Source organism: Doryrhamphus excisus, linkage group LG12, assembly GCF_037039965.1.
Source record: "Doryrhamphus excisus strain RoL-2023G ecotype Guam linkage group LG12, RoL_Dexc_Guam_v1.1, whole genome shotgun sequence".
In the NCBI taxonomy this organism is placed as follows: domain Eukaryota; kingdom Metazoa; phylum Chordata; class Actinopteri; order Syngnathiformes; family Syngnathidae; genus Doryrhamphus; species Doryrhamphus excisus.
The window spans coordinates 12296659-12316979 of record NC_136368.1 but is presented as its reverse complement, the minus strand read 5'-3'; the positions used below and the strand labels follow the sequence as shown (position 1 = coordinate 12316979).

Below are 20321 nucleotides of genomic sequence, written 5' to 3'. Positions count from 1 at the left end.
TAGATTCATTATTCATAATTCATAACCTAACCACCTAAAAGGCCACCACAAAATGTGCAGTTTAACTGTATTGGAGGACGTTTGAAAACATCAACACACCACACCACTAATAGCGATGTTTAATATTCATAAAAACTGTTGATAGGCTACAATGTTCATCATGACATCATAGCTTTTTCATCTTTGAGAAACTTTGGGAGGCGGTACAAGGCTCTTGAGGACATATATAAGATGTATAAGAGAAAAGTTTACACCGAAAGTTGTCAGAGCTCCAGCTTCTCATCTCTCCTTCATGAGGATGGAGACAGATGACCAATCGGAGCTCTGCTTTCCACAACTCATCAACATCTCCTGCAGAAAGCCCACGCCTCATCTGCCTGAAAATGTTTTTTGGACTGTTCTGCTGTCCATCCTCTGCATCTTCACGGTGGTTCTCAACCTACTGGTCATCATCTCAATCTCCCATTTCAGGCACACATTTCTAATCTGACGTTGTCCACCACATTTGTCAATGTGTCCTTACTTAATTACTTAAGTAGTTCATAGTGTTTGTCAACTGTTGTGTTGTTGTTCACATTTTTAATCCACCAAGGACATTTGTTGTCTTCTTTATTTCTTTATTTCCAGGCAGCTCCACACTCCCACCAACCTGCTCCTCTTCTCTCTGGCTGTCACTGACTTTCTGGTGGGTCTCCTGGTGTGGCCTGGTGAGATGTACATGAAAACATCCTGTTGGACTCTTGGTGATGTGATGTGCTTCTTACATAACTTTGTGTCCTTTTTAATTACATTTGTCTCAGTAGGAAACATGGTGCTGATATCAGCTGACCGTTATGTTGCTATTTGTGATCCTCTGCATTATAAAACCAAAGTTACTGTGAAAAAAGTTCAACTTTGGGTTTGTCTTTGTTGGTTCTTGGCTCCCTTGCTGTGTAGCATCATTTTGAAGGATCAACTGATTCATCCGGAAAAGTATAGTTTCTGCTACGGAGAGTGTGTCGTTGGTGTGGACTTTGAAGGAGGGATTGTTGACCTTGTTGTGGTTTTCATCCTTCCTTTTATCATCATCATTACTCTGTACATGAGAGTGTTTGTGGTTGCTGTGTCTCAGGCCCGAGCCATGCGTTCTCATGTTACGTCAATCAAACTACAACATCCAGTCGCTGGAAGAGTAAAGAAATCAGAGTTGAAGGCAGCCAGGACTCTTGGTGTTCTTGTTCTTGTCTTCCTTATGTGTTTCTGTCCATATTACATTGTCATTCTGACAGGTGATCACAATATAATCTCTTCATTTGCTAAATATTTTCTTTATTTATTTGGTTTAAACTCCTGTTTAAACCCTTTGCTCTATGCCTTGTTTTATCCGTGGTTTAGAAAAGCTATTAGACAGGTTGTCACTCTGAACATACTACAGCCTGGCTCCAGTAAGACCAACATTATTTAGAATAAATAAACTTACTTTTCCATATGAAACTTACAAATGAAAGTCAAAGGATGTTGATATGTAACAGCAGGTTTTACTGACCATTATTTTTAATTACTGACATTTCTATTGCAGGTTATTATTGTGCATGTTATGCCATGAAATCGTGATATTTGAGTTTGTCTAGCCATACATTCTCATGTTACATCACTCAAACTGCAACATTCAGTCACTGGAAGAGAAAAGAAATCAGAGAACACCAGGACTCTTAGTGTTCTTGTACTTGTTTTCCTCATGTATTTTTGTCCATATTACATTGTCAGACTTGCTGACAACAAAATGATCGCTTCAATTTTCTTTTTTATTTATTTGGTTTGAACTCCTTTTTAAACCTGTTGTTTTATGCTTTGTTTTATCCTTAGTTTTAGACATATTGTCACTCATACTGCAGCGTGGCTCATACGAGACAAACGTTTAGAGTAGAAGCATTAAAACAAGCTTTTTTTTCTGTGTGAAACTTCTAAATGAAAGAAACTGGATGTAGATATGTAACATCTGGTTGTACTGACTGTTATGTCAAGTGATAACATATGTTTTTTTTTTCAAACCTGACAATAAAATGTGTAAACATATGAAATCAAGATCTGAGTTTGTCTTTTATAACTTAATCCTGATAATATACACTACTTTTCAAATGAACAATATGATTGAAGACTTTATTTACACCATAAATGTCATTATATGGTTTTACATCACCTTATACTTCTAAATGTGTTAAAAACAAAAACATATCAGGAAGGCTGGAAGTGAACTAATATAACAGTTACAGACTGTAAAAGTAATAGCTGGAGGGGTAGGATTCAATAAGCTTTGCTTCTTCCTACTCTGTTTGGACATGTGGAACTCATTCAATCATTCATTTTCTACCGCTTGTCCTCACGAATGTTGCGGGGTTGCTGGAGCCTATCCCAGCTATCTTCGGGCGAGAGGCGGGTAACACGCTGACTGGTCGCTAGCCAATCACAGGGCACATATAGACAAACAACCATTCACACTCACATTCATACCTATGGACAATTTGGAGTCGCCAATTAACCTAGCATGTTTTTGGAATGTGGGAGGAAACCGGAGAAAACCCACACATGCTCGGGGAGGACATGCAAACTCCACACAGAGATGGATGAGGGTGGAATTGAACTCGGGTCCCAACCCTAGCGAGGATAAGCGGTAGAAAATGAATGAATGAAGGTTATTGTTAGCTTTATGCATTATTTTAGCTGTTTGAAAATTGACCAAATCAGTGATTTGCCAATTGCATATACACAGACAATCATTCACACTCACAATTAAGCCTCAGCTTCATAAATTTAATTGCAAGCACCTGAAGACACATTTTATAATTTGTCACTTGCTGGCCCTGGCGGCACACCACATGTGTGAACAATATCCAACTCTACTATAGAGCAAAATCCAATCCAGTTAATGTTTGATACAACCAAAATATTGTTAAAGAAGACATGTTGTGGCAACTCATTGTGTCAACAACAATTCATCATTGCTGCTCTCTCAATCTCACGCTTGTTAGATTGTGTATGCATACATATAAACAGACCTTGATGTCCCCTGCATGTCTGCATCAAGTGATGCGATGGTCTTTTCTGTTTAAGGAGATGAATGACTCCCTACTGTCATATGATCAGGGGCTTTCTTGGCAGTCAAATTAGTATCTATGTAATTTTGTGTCACACAGTATTAACCATTGTGTTTTATGTTGTTTTTTTGTGGAATAATATGAATATATTGCACTCGGTGAAAATGGTGGCTATTTCAACAATGATGAATGCTGGTTTTATTTTCTTCAAAATTACCATGGCACAGTATATCGATATTTTTTTCCACTAAAGGACCTAATTTGACTGATATGGCAGAAAACTTACATTATGTATAAGGGTTGAGTTAAAAAAGACAGATCACAGTAAAATATCTTCAGTCCACATTTATTTATGTATTGTCAATTTTTATTAACATGTGTACAATATGTACAGAAGAGGACAGATGCACAACCTCAATGCTCCTAAAGTTCATGTAGATGTAATCATTGTTAAAACATCCTGCACAGTTTGCTGGAGCAGTTTGCTTTTTAGTTTACAGTATATTTTCCCCACTGGAGCCAGGCTGTAGTATGTGCAGAGTGACAACATGTCTAATAGCTTTTCTAAACCAGGGATAAAACAGGGCATAGAGCAAAGGGTTTACACAGGAGTTGAAGTCAAACAAGTATTGAAAGTACTTTGCAGATGAAGTAAAAGTTGAACTTGCAAGAGAAACAATATAAAACGGACAGAAACACATGAGAAAAACAAGAATAAGAACACCAAGAGTCCTGGCTGCCTTCAACTCTGATTTCTTTGCTCTTCCAGCGACTGAATGTTGTAGTTTGATTGACGCAACATGAGAGCGCATGGCTCGGGCCTGAGACACAGCAACCACAAACACTCTCATATAGAGAGTAATGATGATAGTAAGAGGAAGGATGAAAACCACAATAAGGTCAACAATCCCTCCTTCAAAGTCCACATTAATGACACACTCTCCGTAGCAGGAACTACACTTTTCTGGATGAGCCAGTTGATCCTTCAAAATGATGCTACACAGGAGAAGAGAAAAAACCCAACAGAGACAAACCCAAAGTTGAACTCTTTTCAAAGTAACTTTGGTGTTATAATGCAGGGGATCACAAATAGCAACATAACGGTCAGCTGATATCAGCACCATGTTAATAACTGAGACAAATGTCACGATGAAGGACACGTAGCTATACGACAAGCACAGAACGTCACCAAGAGTCCAGCAGGATGTTCTCAAGTAGATCTCACCAGGCCACACCAGGAGGCCCACCAGAAAATCAGACACAGCGAGGGAGAGGAGGAGGAGGTTGGTGGGAGTGTGGAGCTGCCTGGAGACAAAGAGGAAATAAAGAAGACAACATAGTATGTAGAGGTGTCCAAAAACAATCAATGTAGACATTAGGGTGAGGAACATTGATAAACATGTTGCACAAATCCAGAATATAAATATTGTGCAACTTGCTACATCAGGAAAATGTCGCTATGAACCTTGAAAAACAATATATGCCTGAAGTGGGAGATTGAGATGATGACCAGCAGGTTGAGAACCACAGTGAAAATGCAGATGAAGGACAGCAGAACAGTCAAAAGAACATCTTCAGGCTGATGAGATGTAGGCTTCCTGCAGGAGATGTTGATGAGTTGTGGAAAGCAGAACACTGATTGGTCCTCCGTCTCCATTATGTGGTAGAACACAAGATGAGAAGCCGAAGCTCTGACAGCTTTCCATCCATACTTCTCTCTTGCACATCTCATTTATGTCTTCAAGAGCCTTCATCCATCCCCATGTACCTCCCCCAAGCAAACCTTATTGGGTCAAACTTTTTCAACATTGATGAGGATGTGATGTCATGATGAACACCGTAGCCTAGCAATAGTTTTGCTATTCATCGTATGGGGCGTAATCGCCATCCAGAAAAAAATAATCAAACTCCTATTTCAAATTCTCGTTCGTTCATTCATTTTCTACCGCTTTTTCCTCACGAGGGTCGGGGGGGTGCTGGAGCCTATCCCAGCTGTCTTGGGGCGAGAGGCGGGGTACACCCTGGACCGGTCGCCAGCCAATCACAGGGCACATATACACGTACGTATATTTCAAATTCTTTTAATTGTAATTTTTTTCTCCTTCCGAACAGTTAGACCACAAATCGAAATCTCACTTTATCTATTTGTCACACATAAGTCTGAACAAATTTTACAAATGGAGTAATAAATGAACACAAAAACAGTGGTCAACATGTTTTGTGACCTTGAAGTACTACAAACCAAAACTTTAAATCACACCTCCAACATCACAATTAATAAGATATTGAGAACAAAATAAACATTCTCGTTCAGATTAGCATTGGCTATACATATTAGAACAAGATGTTGTTGCATGGGCTGGGAAAAAAACAACAGTAGCTGAATAGGTGCAGTATAACAGTGAATGGTGCAAAAAATATATACCTTTATTATACATCAGTGGTGTGCAGCAAGGGCCAACAAGGCCTTATCTGCTGGCCTTTTCTACCACATTCCAAAAACATGCTAGGTTAATTGGCGTCTCCAAATTGTCCATAGGTATGAATGTGAGTGTCAATGGTTGTTATATGTCATATGTGCCCTGTGATTGGCTGGCGACCAGTCCAGGGTGTACCAGGGTGAAGACAGCTGGGATAGACTCCAGGATAAGCGGTGTAGAAATAATTGAATGTTTTACCCATTTCCCCACAATTCAGAGACATGGTGGCAGGAAGATTCACTAAAGTCTTTTATTAACAATAGATCAGCTCACACATAGTGAAAAAGTAAGAAAGTAGTCTAAGAGGCACAACTCGGGCTTGTATAAACTCACCACGGGAGGTAAAAATAGGAATGTGGCCGAGCAGGAGAATAACCAGGGAACATAGAAAACAGCCTTACAATGATGCAATGAATGCATGTAACACGGTCAAAAAGCAAAACAAAAGTCCGGGGCAAAAGGCCTCTTGACATCCATCTTTGCCTCTTGGGATCAACACCCCATCTCAACGTGACAGAATGCTCCAAGCGCATGATGACCTTTCCGAGTACAGTTACTGGTGACATTATAAAAGGTTACATGAGTCCAGTCGAGATGCTTTCATACTTCATTTATATATTTTAGTAACACATCCACTCTGGTTGATTATTGAAGATAACAGAAAAAAACATTCCTTTTATGCTACAGTATGCTCTCCCCACAGGAGCCAGGCTGCAGTATGTTCAGAGTGACAATGTGTCTAATAGCTCTTCTAAACCAGGGATAAAACAAGGCATATATTAACGGGTTTAAACAGGAGTTTAACTCATATAAATAAGGCACATATTTTGAAAATGAAGACATTATTTTGTTGTCATGTGCAAGAGAAACAATATAAAATGGACAGAGACACATGAAGAAAACAAGGACAAGAATACCGAGATTCCTGGCTGCCTTCAACTCTGATTTCTTTGCTCTTCCAACGACTGAATGTTGTAGTTTGATTGACGTAACATGAGAACGCATGGCTCGGGCCTGAGACACAGCAACCACAAACACTCTCATGTACAGCGTGATGATGATGGTAAGAGGAAGGATGAAAACCATAACAAGGTCAACAATCCCTCCTTCAAAGTTAAGCTTAATGACACACTCTCCGTAGCAGAAACTATACTTTTCAGGATTAGCCAGTTGATCCTTCAAAATGATGCTACACAGGAGGAGAGAAAAAACCCAACAAAGACAAACCCAAAGTTGAACTTTTTTCACAGTAACTTTGGTGTTATAATGCAGGGGATCACAAATAGCAACATAGCGGTCAGCTGATATCAGCACCATGTTTCCTACGGAGACAGACGTCAGTGTGATAGTCACGCAGACCCACAGACAACAAATAACATCACCAAGAGTCCAGCAGGATATTCTCATGTAGATCTCAACCGGTATCACCAGGAGGCCCACCAGAAAGTCAGAGACAGCGAGACAGAGGAGGAGGTGGTTGGTGGGAGTGTGGAGCTGCCTGGAGACAAAGAAGAAATAAAGAAGACAATGTATGCCCCCAGTAGACTCAAGAGGTGTAGAACACGTGTAAAAAAAAATGTTAACACATTGACACGTATAAAATATAAACATCATGCAGCATATGAATATCAGGAAAATGTCACAGTGAGCCCTGAAAAACAATATGTGCCTGAAATGGGAGATTGAGATGATGACCAGCAGGTTGAGAACCACAGTGAAGATGCAGATGACGGACAGCAGAACAGTCAAAAAAACATCTTCAGACCAATGAGATGTGGGCTTCCTGCAGGAGATGTTAATGAGTTGTGGAAAGCAGAACTCTGATTGGTCTTCCGTCTCCATTATCGGGATATGAAGCTGGTGCTCCGACAGCTTTCCATCTAAACCTCTCTCTTATACATCTGATTTATCTTCAAGAGCCTTCATCCAACCTCTTGTACCTCCCCCAAGCAAACCTTATTGGTTGAAAGTTTCTCAAAGATGAAGGGTGACGTGATAACTACTGTAGTTTTGACCCTAGGACCTCATTAATAAAACATTGCATAGAAATCATCATAAAAGTGTGCATACAGTGCAATGGGGCGCATCATGGTAGAACCTAAAAAATAGTGGTTGGGTGTCAAGGCACACATTTCCATTTTTTTCCGAGCATGTTTGTACATTTTTAGACAAATATTAATAATTTTATGAGGAAGTAATGTATGTGATTTCAAAGCACAACAAATAGTGTCTCAAGTATTGGCAGTAGGGCTGGTAAGGGTACTTGACCATTCGGGATACATGACTCACAATAATGAGGTACATATATGATACGGTATACTGTATAATATATATGGTATGACAAAAATATATGGTGAAACAAACAAACACAAAAATTAATACTTTGTATTTTTCTGCATTTAGCTGGGATAGACTCCAGCTTACCCATAACCCTACTGAGGACAAGTGGTATAGAAAATGTATGTAATTTTTGCAGTGTACTTTAACCAGAATACAAGTAGCAATGTTGCGAAAAGACTGAGACTGTTTTAGCACAACATAAATGACAACAGGATTTCAGTTTAGATCTCTGTCAAACATCCATCCATTGTCTGTACCGCTTTTCCTCACAAAGGTCGTGGCCATGCTGGGGCCTATCCCAGCTGTCTTTAGGCGAGAGACGGGGTACACTCTGGACTGGTCGCCGTCTGAAAAGCAGTAAAGCTATTTTCTCATTCAGAAAAAGTAACATCTCATGTCTCTCAAGTTGAACAGATCTATAAAGTAAAGCATAACAATAATTATTTAGAGTAGTACGGTAATAGGGATTTTTCACAGGAAAAAGAGTGATAAGATTGAACATCACAACGATGTGTACACTAAACACTAAACACTAATGTATATAAACGCACGTCTCTTCATTGAACAACACAGCATTTAGCATTTGAATAGAAACATTAGCATTTCTCTTATTGGTTTTCTGCTAGAGCGTTGTGACGAATAAGGTGGCTGTGCATATCTGTCATGCCATCCTTCTTCAATACTGCAATAGCTTTGTCTCATCCACGCTATAATGTCCACACTTTTGATTTTAATAATGCTAGCAGATCTTTCCATTTAACTTAACCAAGTAACCTAGCTCATATTAACTATTCATTTTTTAGAATGCAAAGAAAATTGAAAAAAATATGTGTTCATGTTTCACATAAGGATTGTGAATGATGGGCATAATTCCCCAAAAAAGTGCATTTCCCCTTTAAAGAGGCAGTAAAGTACAGTGCAGCCAAGTGTGATCATTTTAGTGACAGCAAAGCATGCTGGAAAGTGCTTAATCTGCCCATTCCACAGCTGAAAAATATTCTGGGTTACACTTCTCACGAATTGTGATATTTTTGTGTTGACATAAAGTACTCTAGCTTTTTCCTGGTCAATCAACAGTCAATTCATCAAAATAAACAACCACACCAAAACCACAATAGTCGTACAGTATATCAGACTTTCAAAAAATAGAAATTTCAAGCAGGAAAGAATGGATACAAAAAATACACATATCTCCCACTCAGATGTAAAAAAAATGTCCACGTGGGTCATGTCCAGTTCAGCCCACAACCTAAAGCCCCCTGTGACATTGAGTTTGACGCCTCTGCCATAAACCAATTTAAAGGTTACATGGCACAGCGTGTACAATTACGTCCGAAAACAATACTATGATTAATTATTTGATTTATTCATGTGTGGACTATATGAATCACCAAACATCACACTGCACTATTCATCGCTGTTTGCATTCTAAGTGCAACATTATGTGACTATTTGCTGTTTGGTTGCTTTAAATGCTGTTTTTTCATTGTTCTGCAATAATGATGATAATGTCTATTCTGAGTCTAACACAATAGTGTAGTGATAAATGACACACCAGAGTTACAAATCCTCCATCTGAACGCTTCCAGACTTTATTGACATATAAAAGAAACACACGTCCAGTCTGATCTATTACTAACAAAAGGAGTAAATATAAACAACGCTGATGAGCTGAATGTTCATATAAATGTTAATACATTAAATAATAATCCAGCACAATAGCACAACTGGCTTTTATGCTCAGATGATAACAATATCAGATCAAGTTAAAACAAGAAAGGCAAATAGAACAACATTTAAGTCATCTACAGTATGTTGTTCCCAGAGGAGCCAGGCTGCAGTATATGCAGAGTGAGTATGTATCTAACAGCTCTTCTAAACCAGGGATAAAACAGGGCATATATCAACGGGTTCAAACAAGAATTAAGATAGTACACATTAAGCACATATGTTGCCAATAAGGCACTTAACACACTATCACCTGTCAGAATGACAATGTAATATGGACAGAAACACATAAGGAAGACAAGAACAAGAACACCAAGAGTCTTGGCTGCCTTCAACTCTGATTTCTTTACTCTTCCAGCGACTGAATGTTGTAGTTTGATTGACGCAACATGAGAGCGCATGGCTCTGGCCTGAGACACAGCAACCACAAACACTCTCAAGTACAGCGTGATGATGATGCTGAGAGGAAGGATGAAGCTCAAAACAAGGTCAACAACTCCTGCATAATAGTCAATAATAATGACACACTCTCCATGACATGATTTATACTTTCCAGGATGAGTCAAATCATCTTTCAAAATTGCACTGCTGTAGAGGATAGCAAAGAACCAACAGAGACAAACACAAAGTTGAACTTTTTTCACAGTGACTTTGGTTTTATAATGCAGAGGATCACAAATAGCAACATAACGGTCAGCTGATATCAGCACCATGTTTCCTACAGACACAGAGGTCACTATGAAGGATGAGAAATTATACAGAGAACAAAGACCATCACCAAGAGTCCAGCAGGATGTTCTCAAGTAGATCTCACCAGGCCACAACAAGAAGCCCACCAGAAAGTCAGAGACAGCAAGAGAGAGGAGGAGGAGGTTGGTGGGAGTGTGAAGCCTCCTAGAGATAAAGAATAGGTAAAGACAAGCTCGACAAGATCTCGATAAGACAGTTAAACCTAAAAGTCAATACAAAAGACATAAACATACTGTACAAATATTACATAATAACATAGTATATCCGCGGAGCATTAAAAATAATGAATATGTGCCTGAAATGGGAGACTGAAATGATGACCAGCAGGTTGAGAACCACGGTGAAGATGCAGATGATGTACAGCAGAACAGTCAAAAGAACACCTTCAGACCAATGAGACGTGGGCTTCCTGCAGGAGGTGTTGCTGAGTTGTGGAAAGCAGAGCTCTGATTGGTCCTCCGTCTCCATCATCAGGACGGAGAGATGAGAAGCTGGAGCTCTGACAGCTTTCTTCTTGAATGTCCTCTATTTATCTGCACTAGTGACTTCATCCCTCCTCTTTGTCAGTGTCTCACTTCCTCATCTCTTTTCTTTTTTTTCCTTATGTTTGAATCCCAGCTCTCTGGCAAGACTAAAACTTCCTCATAGCAGTGATGCCCAATGGCGACTTTGCTGCTAAAACTGGCATGATTACAAACCCTCTTGGCGACATATTTTCTCAAAAGTGACTAGTGACAATATCTTCTGGCGTACAGTTTTCTGGTATTTGGGGTATTATAAGTGAAAGTGAAACTTCCACAGTTTCTGTTCTCACTGAGCAGCAGCAAGTGCTGCTATGAGGTCAGCCCAGGGCCAAAGCAATCCATAAGCTATGAGTGTACTGCCAACCTCCGGTGCACTCTAGTGTAGCACTTAGCATCCATGAATCACACATGGGCAAGGTGCGATGCAACCGGAGTGGATCTCGCCTTGTTTTACAGAGAGGGATATAAAACGTACATATTTCTTAAGCGTCATTAAATTACCACTCATAGCACTCAAGCCTCATTCGGACTCTTATCACTGACTTATCTGTCAGTGTATCAGATTGTGTGACGGGAGAACAATGTGTGATCAATTAAACATGTAGTTCAATTATTATTTGTAGTTCTAAATTTCTAAACATCAACGCACAGGTTCAGATCGGGGAGGTTGTTCCTCCCAGTCATGCCCCTCCAGGTCACACTGTCATTGCCGACATGGGCGTTGAAGTCTCCTGGTAGAGTGACAAAGTCACCAGCTGTGATGGACTCCAAGAAGGCCAGGTACTCTGAACTGCCATTTGGTGCGTACGCACAAATGACAGGACCCTTTCCCCAACTCGAAGGCGTAGGCAAATAACCCTCCCGTTCACCGTGGATGGCACCAAGCCGGGGGGCTAGTAATAAGCCCACACAAGCCTGCTGCCTCTCCCCTGGAGCAACTCCAGAGTAGAACAAGGTCCAGCCCCTCTGGAGGAGTTTGATTCCAGAACCCAAACTGTGTGTCAACCTCTCGCACAAGTTCAGGCTCTTTCCCCACCAAAGAAGTGACATTCCATGTCCGAAGAACCAGATTTGGCTACCGAAGACCAGGCCACCCGTCCTCGACCACCCAAAACACAATGCACCGGATCTACAAGGGGGAGATCCTGTGTGACTCGTGTGGCCAGAGGTGAAGGCCTGTCCACCAGAAGCTCGCCTGTGAGCCCCTACCCTGGGGCTGGTTCCAGTGGATGGATAAGTATTGCCCGGAATTCCTCAAGGCTTTGCATGTTAAGGGACTATCTTGGTTGACACGTCTCTTCAACATTGCATGCTAGTCAGGAACAGTACCTTTGGATTGGCAGACCGGGGTGGTGGTCCCCCTCTTTTAGAAGAGTGACTGGAGTGTATGTTCCAATTATTGGGGGATCACCCTCCCTGGGAAAGTCTATTCCATGGTGCTTGGTACCAACGTCCATTGGTTGAACCTCTGCTACTAGAGGTTGCGGTCGCGAGACAGATGCTAGACCAGCTCTACAACCTTGCAAGTGTTCTGCAGGGTGCATGGGAGTTTGCCCAACCTGTCGTTATGTGCTTTGCGGACTTGAAAAAGGCATTTGACCGTGTCCCTCGCGGCACCCTTTTTCCAGGAGTATAGGATTGGTGGTGCGTTATGATGTGCCATTCACACAAATTGGGCACCGATTCTGTTCTCTGCTCTTTGCGGATGGTGTGGTCCCGATGGCTTCTTCGGGCTGTGACCTTCAGCGTTTACTGACACGGTTTGTATCAGAGGGTGAAGCTTCTGGGATGAGACTCAGCACCTCCAAATCAGAGGCCATAGTTCTCCCTCCAGGTTGGGAATTAGGTCCTGCCCCAGGTGGAGGATTTCAATTAGGCAACGTTCTGAATTTACTCACCGATCTATTTTCCCACCCTCACCTATGGTCATGAGCGCTGGGTCGTGACCGAAAGAACGAGATTGCGGATACAAGCAGCTGAAATGAGTTTCATCCGTAGGGTAGCTGGACTCAGCCTAAAAAAATAGGGTGAAGAGCTCGGTCATCCGGGAGGGTCTCAGAGTAGAGCCGCTTCTCCTTCACATCGAGAGGAGCCAGTTGAGGTGGCTCGGGCATCTAGTCTGGATGCCTCCTGGACACCTCCCTATAGCTATGATGTACTCCATATTGACAATGCATGAAATCTGTTCGTAGCTTTAAAAGGGACAGGTATGTTACCAGACTGTAAAGGTCAAGAGTCAAGGGTGCAAAAGAATAAAATGTTTAAGGACAAGACAATTATACCTCTAAAGTGTTGGCAGAGTGAGATGACAATGATATGTGGAGAACAGCTCTAAGGGTATACTTAAGTATTGGAGACTTTTTGCAGATGTAACAATATTTCCATCCATTCAGACACACAATACATTAAAGTTCATCAGTTAATCCATTCCTTTGTATAAAATGTACTTTTATGTTTATGTGTGTGTGAGTTAACTGTGCTGCATCCCCTCGAGGTTGTTCTGCGAGGTGTTTTCCAGAGCATGTCAGTCAGTGCAATGGCGCGTGCTGACTCTCTCTGTGGACTCTTGTTCACACCTGCCTGCATTAGTGTACAATGATGACATCAATCTGCAATCAGAGGTGTGAAGACAACAAATGAGGCAATCTCCCATCACACTTGTTAGCACAATGTTTGTCCAATGTCTAAATGCAGCAATTTATCTTTTTCATATAAATCAGATCCCAATTAATCTCAGTTAAGTTATGTTTTAACTGGGGGGACATCACTTTTTCACACAAGGCCACGAAGGATTGGATCTTTTTTTTAATAATAAAAAGTTTCATTTAAAAACTGCATTTTTTGTCATCATTGATTAATATTTAGATTTGTTTGATGGTTACACAGCAGCGCACTTCCGGTTGCCACCTCGGCGCTGCCGGATGATTGTGTCATTCTTCCTCTCTTGCTGCAGCAGCTGCTCATCACTGTGGTTGGCATGCTGAAACTGGCTTCCTACAGCTACCGGCTATCATGACCATGAGAACCAGAGTGTACAGCAGGAGAAGCCGCCCACCAGGGCTGGGCAAGGGGCCTTAATGTCTCATATGTTATGCCGTCCGCTGCAAGGCGAACAAGTGCTTAGCGCGCAGGAAACACAGCTAGGAGACCCGAGAACGTTTCTACCCTTGGCCATCTCTGTATGGAGTTTGCATGTTCTCCTCGTGCATGTGTGGGTTTTCTCCGGGTACTCCGGTTTCCTCCCACATTCCAAAAACATGCTAGGTTAATTGGTGACTCCAAATTGTCCATAGGTATGAATGTGAGTGTGAATGGTTGTTTGTCTATATGTGCCCTGTGATTGGCTGGTGATCAGCCCAGGGTGTACCCCGCCTCTTGTCCGAAGACAGCTGGGATAGGTTCCAGAATGCCCACGATCCTCGGGTAAGCGGTAGAAAATGAATGAATGAATGAATGAATGAATGTTATGCTGCCTTGCGTCCATGAAGGTGGGGAAAGCCATAGCATACAACTAGAAGTTGCCTGCTGTGAGAGGAGCCACTGCCGGGGCAGTCAATCACACAATATACTTTTAAACTTGAACACAATAAGATATATATATATAAATATTCAAAATAACTGGAAAAGTGAAATTTATACAAAGATCACAAGCATTGTTTCCATCTGTGTGTGATGTGCATGGTTTTTAACATGTATTTTAGAAGCTTTTCATGACATCTCAGAATAGAGAAATAAAGCAACACCTTGTTTGTTGCTGTTAATTGGATCAGATTCAACCACAAAGTAGGATTATTTTTTTTATAAATTGAATATTTTTTTACCTTTGATCTTAGAAATACGGTGTTCGTACGTACATTCTCCGGACATTAAATAACACCTATATAGTCATCTTTATACTCTCATTGCTCAATATAGCAGATAATATAGTAGATAATCAGAGAAAATAAGCCATTTAAGACATAAATATACTTGTGCTTAGGTGTGTTGGAATAAATGTGTTTTAGACATGTGGACATCTGGGTAAACACGTACTTTTTTAACTAATAGGCCGTATTCAACCACAAAACAGCACAACTTATTAATTACTATATTTTGGAAACTGTGAGAGAGTGGACTACCTCAACGCTCTGGATGTCACGTCTCTTCAACATTGCGTGGAAGTCAGGAATAGTACCTTTGGAATGGCAGAAAATGGCAGAAAAGGCATTCCACTGTGTCCCTGGTGGCGTCCTTTTGGGGATCCTCAGGGAGTACGGGATTGGTGGTGCACTACATGTCATTCGGTACTTGTACAAACGGAGCAGGAGCTTGGTTTACATTGCTAGCAGTAAGTCAAACCTGTTTCCGGTGAACGTTGGCCTCTGCCAAGGCTGCCCTTTGTCACCAATTGTGTTCATAATTTTACTGAACAGAATTTCTCGGCGCAACCAAGGTGTCAAGGGAGTCGAGTTCAGAGGCCGTAGGATCTCATCTCTATTTGCGGACGATGTGATCCCGATGACCTCCTTGGGCTGTGACCTTCTGCGTTTACTGGGACGGTTTGCATCTGAGTGTGAAGCTTCTGTGTTGAGACTGAGAACCTCCAAATCAGAGGCCATGGTTCTCAGTCGGAAAAGGGTGGAGTGCTCCCTCCTGGTTAGGAATGAGGTCCTGCCCCAGGTGAAGGAGTTCAAGTATGAAATGTTGACGGGGCCAGTTACGGTGGTTCAAGCATCTATTATGGATGCCTCCCAGACGCTTCCCCGAAGACACGCTTGAGGGACTATGTCTCACAGCTGGCCTGAGAACGCCTCGGTGTCTTTCCGGTGGAGCTGGAGGAGGAGAGTGAAGCCACAAAATTTGAGGGCCAACTGTCTAAAACAAATAAACACTAAACCCAAGCCGTAGGTGGCAACCGCTCAGAACGCGTTGGTGTCATATTCTTTCAGCATCAAGTGAGCAGCTGCAACAAGACAACTAATTGACTTGCATTGGTGATGTGCAGCATGGCAGCACTCACGCAGCATGCGTTGCCCTGCATCAGGCAGCAAGCTTTGTCGTGCGCCCCCATAAACCCGCCACTGAAGTCACCCGAAGATGAGAGAAGTGAGCCATAAAATTAGGTGTACCTGCACAGCCCAACAAAACCCATTCATTGAGTTTAAAAAGTTGGATGGGGAGAGCTCGTCGATATATTTGATAAACGCACACTCATTTAAGATTACAATTCCACCAGTCCACCTGGAATTATTTGTCTATAAATATATATAAATATATACTATACAATACAATATGCTATATGTTTTTCTGAATCAAATATTCATTCATTTTCTACCGCTTATCCTCACGAGGGTTGCGGGTGTGCTGGAGCCTATCCCAGCTGTCTTCGGGCTACAGGCGGGTTACATCCTGGACTGGTCGCCAGCCAATCACAGGGCACAAAAGGACAAACAACCATTCACACTCACATTCATACCTATGGACAATTTGGAGTTGCCAATTAACCTAGCATGTTTTTGGAATGTGGGAGGATGGAGGGTGGAATCGAACTTGGGTCTCCTAGCTGTGAGGTCTGCGTGCTAACCACTCAATCACCGTGCAGCCTGAATCAAATATATAAACGATACAACATTGACGAGTATGTGAACGTCCTACTACTTCGCAGACAGTACAGTGGTTAGGTTAAGTTGTGTGTCACATAGTTGTTGATTTCTGTTTGTTAGGCACCGCGGGTGAGATTGTGTGGATCGCTGCGTGTGAAAAGCTACTTACAATATCAAAAGTTTGTCTCGGCTTGACTGACTCTGACTATTTGCAAGTCATGTTGCCAGCTTGTAGAGTATGTTAAAAGTTTAAATTAAATACTTTGGAAGCAACTGGCGGGCTGGGTGTGGAAATTGTGCTGTGGTTAAGCCTGCTCAATAAAATATGATCACTACATTCATTCATTGTTTTTATACCGCTTTTTATACCGCTTGTCCCTATTTGAGTCACAGGTGAACTGGAACCTATCCTAGCCGTCAATCACCGGGCACACCCATGGACAATTTAGTCTCCATTTTTTTTTGGACAAAACCCACAGACAGAGGGAGAACACCATACAGAGATACACACACAGATTTGAATCCTCAATCTAATGATTGTGATGCCTACATGCTACTATACGGTGAGAATATGGCCGAAGCACTGTACTGATACTGGAGCCTATCCCAGCTGACTTAAAACAGGGTACACCATGAAATGGTCACCAGTGAAATCACATGGCACATACTGTATAGAAAACAAACATTCACACTTGTGGGCAAATTAGGGTCTCTTCTGGATCTGTTACAAAATGGGCTATGAGTTAGTTACACTGTATTGTCAATTGCAAGCACATAATCATCCTCATTTACAAATTGTGTTACATGATTGATCCAGAAGGTGGCAGCATTACTTAATGGGACCCCTAAGACGTCACTGTTGCAGAAAACCTCACATCACTTGTGCAATGCAACCCATTGCAATATTCATTGATTCATTTTTTACATTTTCATTTTTTCCTCAAGAGGGTCGTGGGACACAGACACTGCTCAAGGGGTTACGTATGTGTCAGACTGTTGTTGAAGACCTTAAACCAAAAGTTTAGTTTTACATTTTAAGTGTGGAGTTACCCTGTCTATGTCTCTAGTGTCTCCTGGGAGTGGTCCATCTCGCATAACAATAGGTCGTTCGTCTGTCTGGTGGCAAAACAGTTCTTTCGTGGCTACTCCTCATGCAAAATGAGACAATCTTTGGGGGTGATGGCACAAAGGAATTCTCCTGCTTGGGCCCAGAGAAACTGTGTCCTATATAGTGCCATAAGCTTTGCTTGGTCTCGCCAATATAGGGGTCATTGCACTTGTCACTACAAACCAGTCACATAAAAGACCACCACATTTTTCTTCGTGTTTCAGTCCTTAGGCTTGGGTGTAGTGGCCCTTTTCGGAGACTCAGTTAAGGTACTTAGAAAGAGCCTTCCTGATGCGTGTCTGTTCCTTCTGTCTTCTCTTGTACGTGGTAAGGATATTTTTTTCACCATACACACGTGTATATTGACCCTTCTCCAAGATCCCAAGTTGGAGAAGCAGATGTGGAACAGCAGTGGGGGGAGGGAGCAGTCTGAAGGCTGGACTATAGTCTGGCAGCATTGAAAGACAATATGCTGCCTGCACCTTTTTCTCGTTACACCGCTATGTGTGTGTTTGTGTGTGCACTTCAGATTCAATGCTGACATCATTCTTTAAGTGAAATCGTAACCTCCAACCCTCCTACAGTGTGAGACGGTGATGAGTGTCTTCATTGGACAGAAGAAAGACAGGCCTGTTAAAGTGATACAGCTGTGCATCGGGCATGAACTGTCAGGCCATTTGTTTGTGTGTGTGTTTAATCTGTGTGTGACTACCAAAAATCTCAACTAATCTCAACTAATTACAGTACAGAAAATAACAGAAATAGAAATAATCTTGTCCTTATAAAACCTTTATTACATGTACAAGCCATGATTTAAGTAGCTTTTTAGCTGTCATACAAGTAGGCATGTACACGTATGTATGAATCCAGTGCTATGTGTGGTGTGCGCACCAACCACTCGTCCACCCCGCAGCCGAAGTTCATTCATTCATTTTTTACCGCTTAGGGGTTGTGTTAAGGGTTGTGAGGGTGCTGGAGCCTATCCCAGCTGTCTTTGGGTGAGAGGCGGGGTACACCTAGATCTGGTGGCCAGCCAATCACAGGGCACATATAGACAAACAACCATTCACACTCACATTCATACCTATGGACAATTTGGAAATGCCAATTAACCTTTTTGGAATGTGGGAGGAAACCGGAGTACTCAGAGAAAACCCACACATGCACGGGGAGAACATCCAAACTCCACATTGAGATGGCCGCCGTGCAGCAGCCTAACTTCCATATATCATATTATATATTATACTTTTAACTTTAATCCACAATGGCAGAACAACTGACTACCCCCTGCACACAACGAGCACAGTGAAAGCATATTTTAAGTTTTCAAACTGTCATGGTTTTTGCTTTTGCATTATTGTCTCCCCATTCTTCTCATTGGCTCGGGAAATCGTTTCAGCAGCCCCAGTGACAAAACTTGTTTGTCTCTTTATCAGTTGCGATTCTAGCTATGGGCCACATGGGTTACTGCCCAGGGCGGCATTCTCCATGGGGTGCAATGGAGAGGGGAAAGGGAAAAATATATATATACTATGTTGTACTTGAAGGATTTATACACTGCAAAATCACATTTGTCCCTTCTATTGTTGTGTTTACTATTGCACTATTTGCACTTATGTTTTAAGTAAGCTTTTTTGGCAATGTATAACTTAATACATATATATTTAAATTAAAAAAATGTCAGAACTTGGGGTTTTCACTAATTAATTAATGCATAAATGATTGCTGTTTCAGTGTTGAAAACAGTCTATTATTAGTATAAAAATGCAAACTGTATTAATGACCTAAATTAAGCATTTTCATTCATAAAATTGGCTCGATGAATGAAAATACTTACATCAGGCATTCAACAGATGTGATATGAAGTGTAATAGATTTTCTACGACTTGTGTGCACCTTTAAGAAGCTGGGCATCAGAAATGACATGTGTAATGTCAAGTGAGTAGGCTTGACGGTTAGCTGAGTGCTAGCAGCAGGTTAGCAGGGAAGAGCGTGTCTGACAGCAGCTCCGGTGTATGTTCACTGCAGGAAGTGTATGTATGTTCTGTTCTTGGTTGAAGTTGCATTGAAATGCATCGTGTCACTTCTTAACCACAAATAGCGGCAGTCGAGTAGTATTCTACACTGGTCTACAGGGGTTATTTTCTATTATTATGTCTACTATATTGGGTAATATAAGTGTAACATAAGTGTAAATGTGACTATGGGGTGTAATTTCATGCCAAGAGGGCTCTTGTAATGTTAAAGGTCGTATTTATAAGGTCATAAACAGGTTTTCTATGTTCTAACTACATAAAATAGTCAATGTATTAATATTGAATCCTATTACACTTATTGCCGCCAGGTCTGGAACCAATTAACTCTGATAAACGAGGGACGACTGTAATTAGTCACAGCATCACACAATATAAATGGAAATCCTCCATATTAAACACTCTTAATGCTCAACGTAATCAACCAACTTGGAACGATGAACAAATATGTGTCTGCCTCCTTTCTTGCATTGTACTCCCTGTATTGTACAGGCACTGTCCACATGATGAGGCATTGAAGCCCACTGCGTAACTCTGAGTGTTACACTTTCAGGAAACAATGTAGTCACGTTATTTTTTTATTTTTATTCACAAACCTGCTCAACAGTTTGAGTACACTTGATGGTAAAGGTACACCACTGTGGGAGCCTAAAGGCTCTAGGATACATCATGTAGATAGCAGCGGATGTGGCTGTGTGAGTG

At 41.5% G+C, this 20321-nt stretch overlaps 4 protein-coding genes across 4 annotated transcripts; 1 reads left to right on the top strand and 3 right to left on the bottom strand.

Annotated features, from left to right (window-relative positions):
* Positions 1-272: 272 nt before the first annotated feature.
* On the top strand, positions 273-1444 carry LOC131135998 (trace amine-associated receptor 13c-like). Its single transcript, XM_058082443.2, has 2 exons — positions 273-471; positions 628-1444. The coding sequence occupies exons 1-2, from the start codon at positions 293-295 to the stop codon at positions 1442-1444; spliced, it is 996 nt and encodes a 331-aa protein (XP_057938426.2). The 5' UTR covers positions 273-292.
* A 2124-nt stretch (positions 1445-3568) lies between these two features.
* On the bottom strand, positions 3569-4731 carry LOC131135937 (trace amine-associated receptor 13c-like). Its single transcript, XM_058082360.2, has 2 exons — positions 4559-4731; positions 3569-4379 (listed from the first exon to the last, which is right to left on the bottom strand). Exons 1-2 carry the CDS (start codon positions 4729-4731, stop codon positions 3569-3571), a joined length of 984 nt encoding a protein of 327 aa, XP_057938343.2.
* A 1504-nt stretch (positions 4732-6235) lies between these two features.
* Positions 6236-7396, bottom strand: LOC131135992 (trace amine-associated receptor 13c-like). Its single transcript, XM_058082434.2, has 2 exons — positions 7224-7396; positions 6236-7052 (listed from the first exon to the last, which is right to left on the bottom strand). The coding sequence occupies exons 1-2, from the start codon at positions 7394-7396 to the stop codon at positions 6236-6238; spliced, it is 990 nt and encodes a 329-aa protein (XP_057938417.2).
* Positions 7397-9699: 2303 nt separating this feature from the next.
* Positions 9700-10843, bottom strand: LOC131135963 (trace amine-associated receptor 13c-like). The gene is made up of 2 exons (XM_058082399.2): positions 10668-10843; positions 9700-10516 (listed from the first exon to the last, which is right to left on the bottom strand). The coding sequence occupies exons 1-2, from the start codon at positions 10841-10843 to the stop codon at positions 9700-9702; spliced, it is 993 nt and encodes a 330-aa protein (XP_057938382.2).
* Between the last annotated feature and the right edge of the window lie 9478 nt (positions 10844-20321).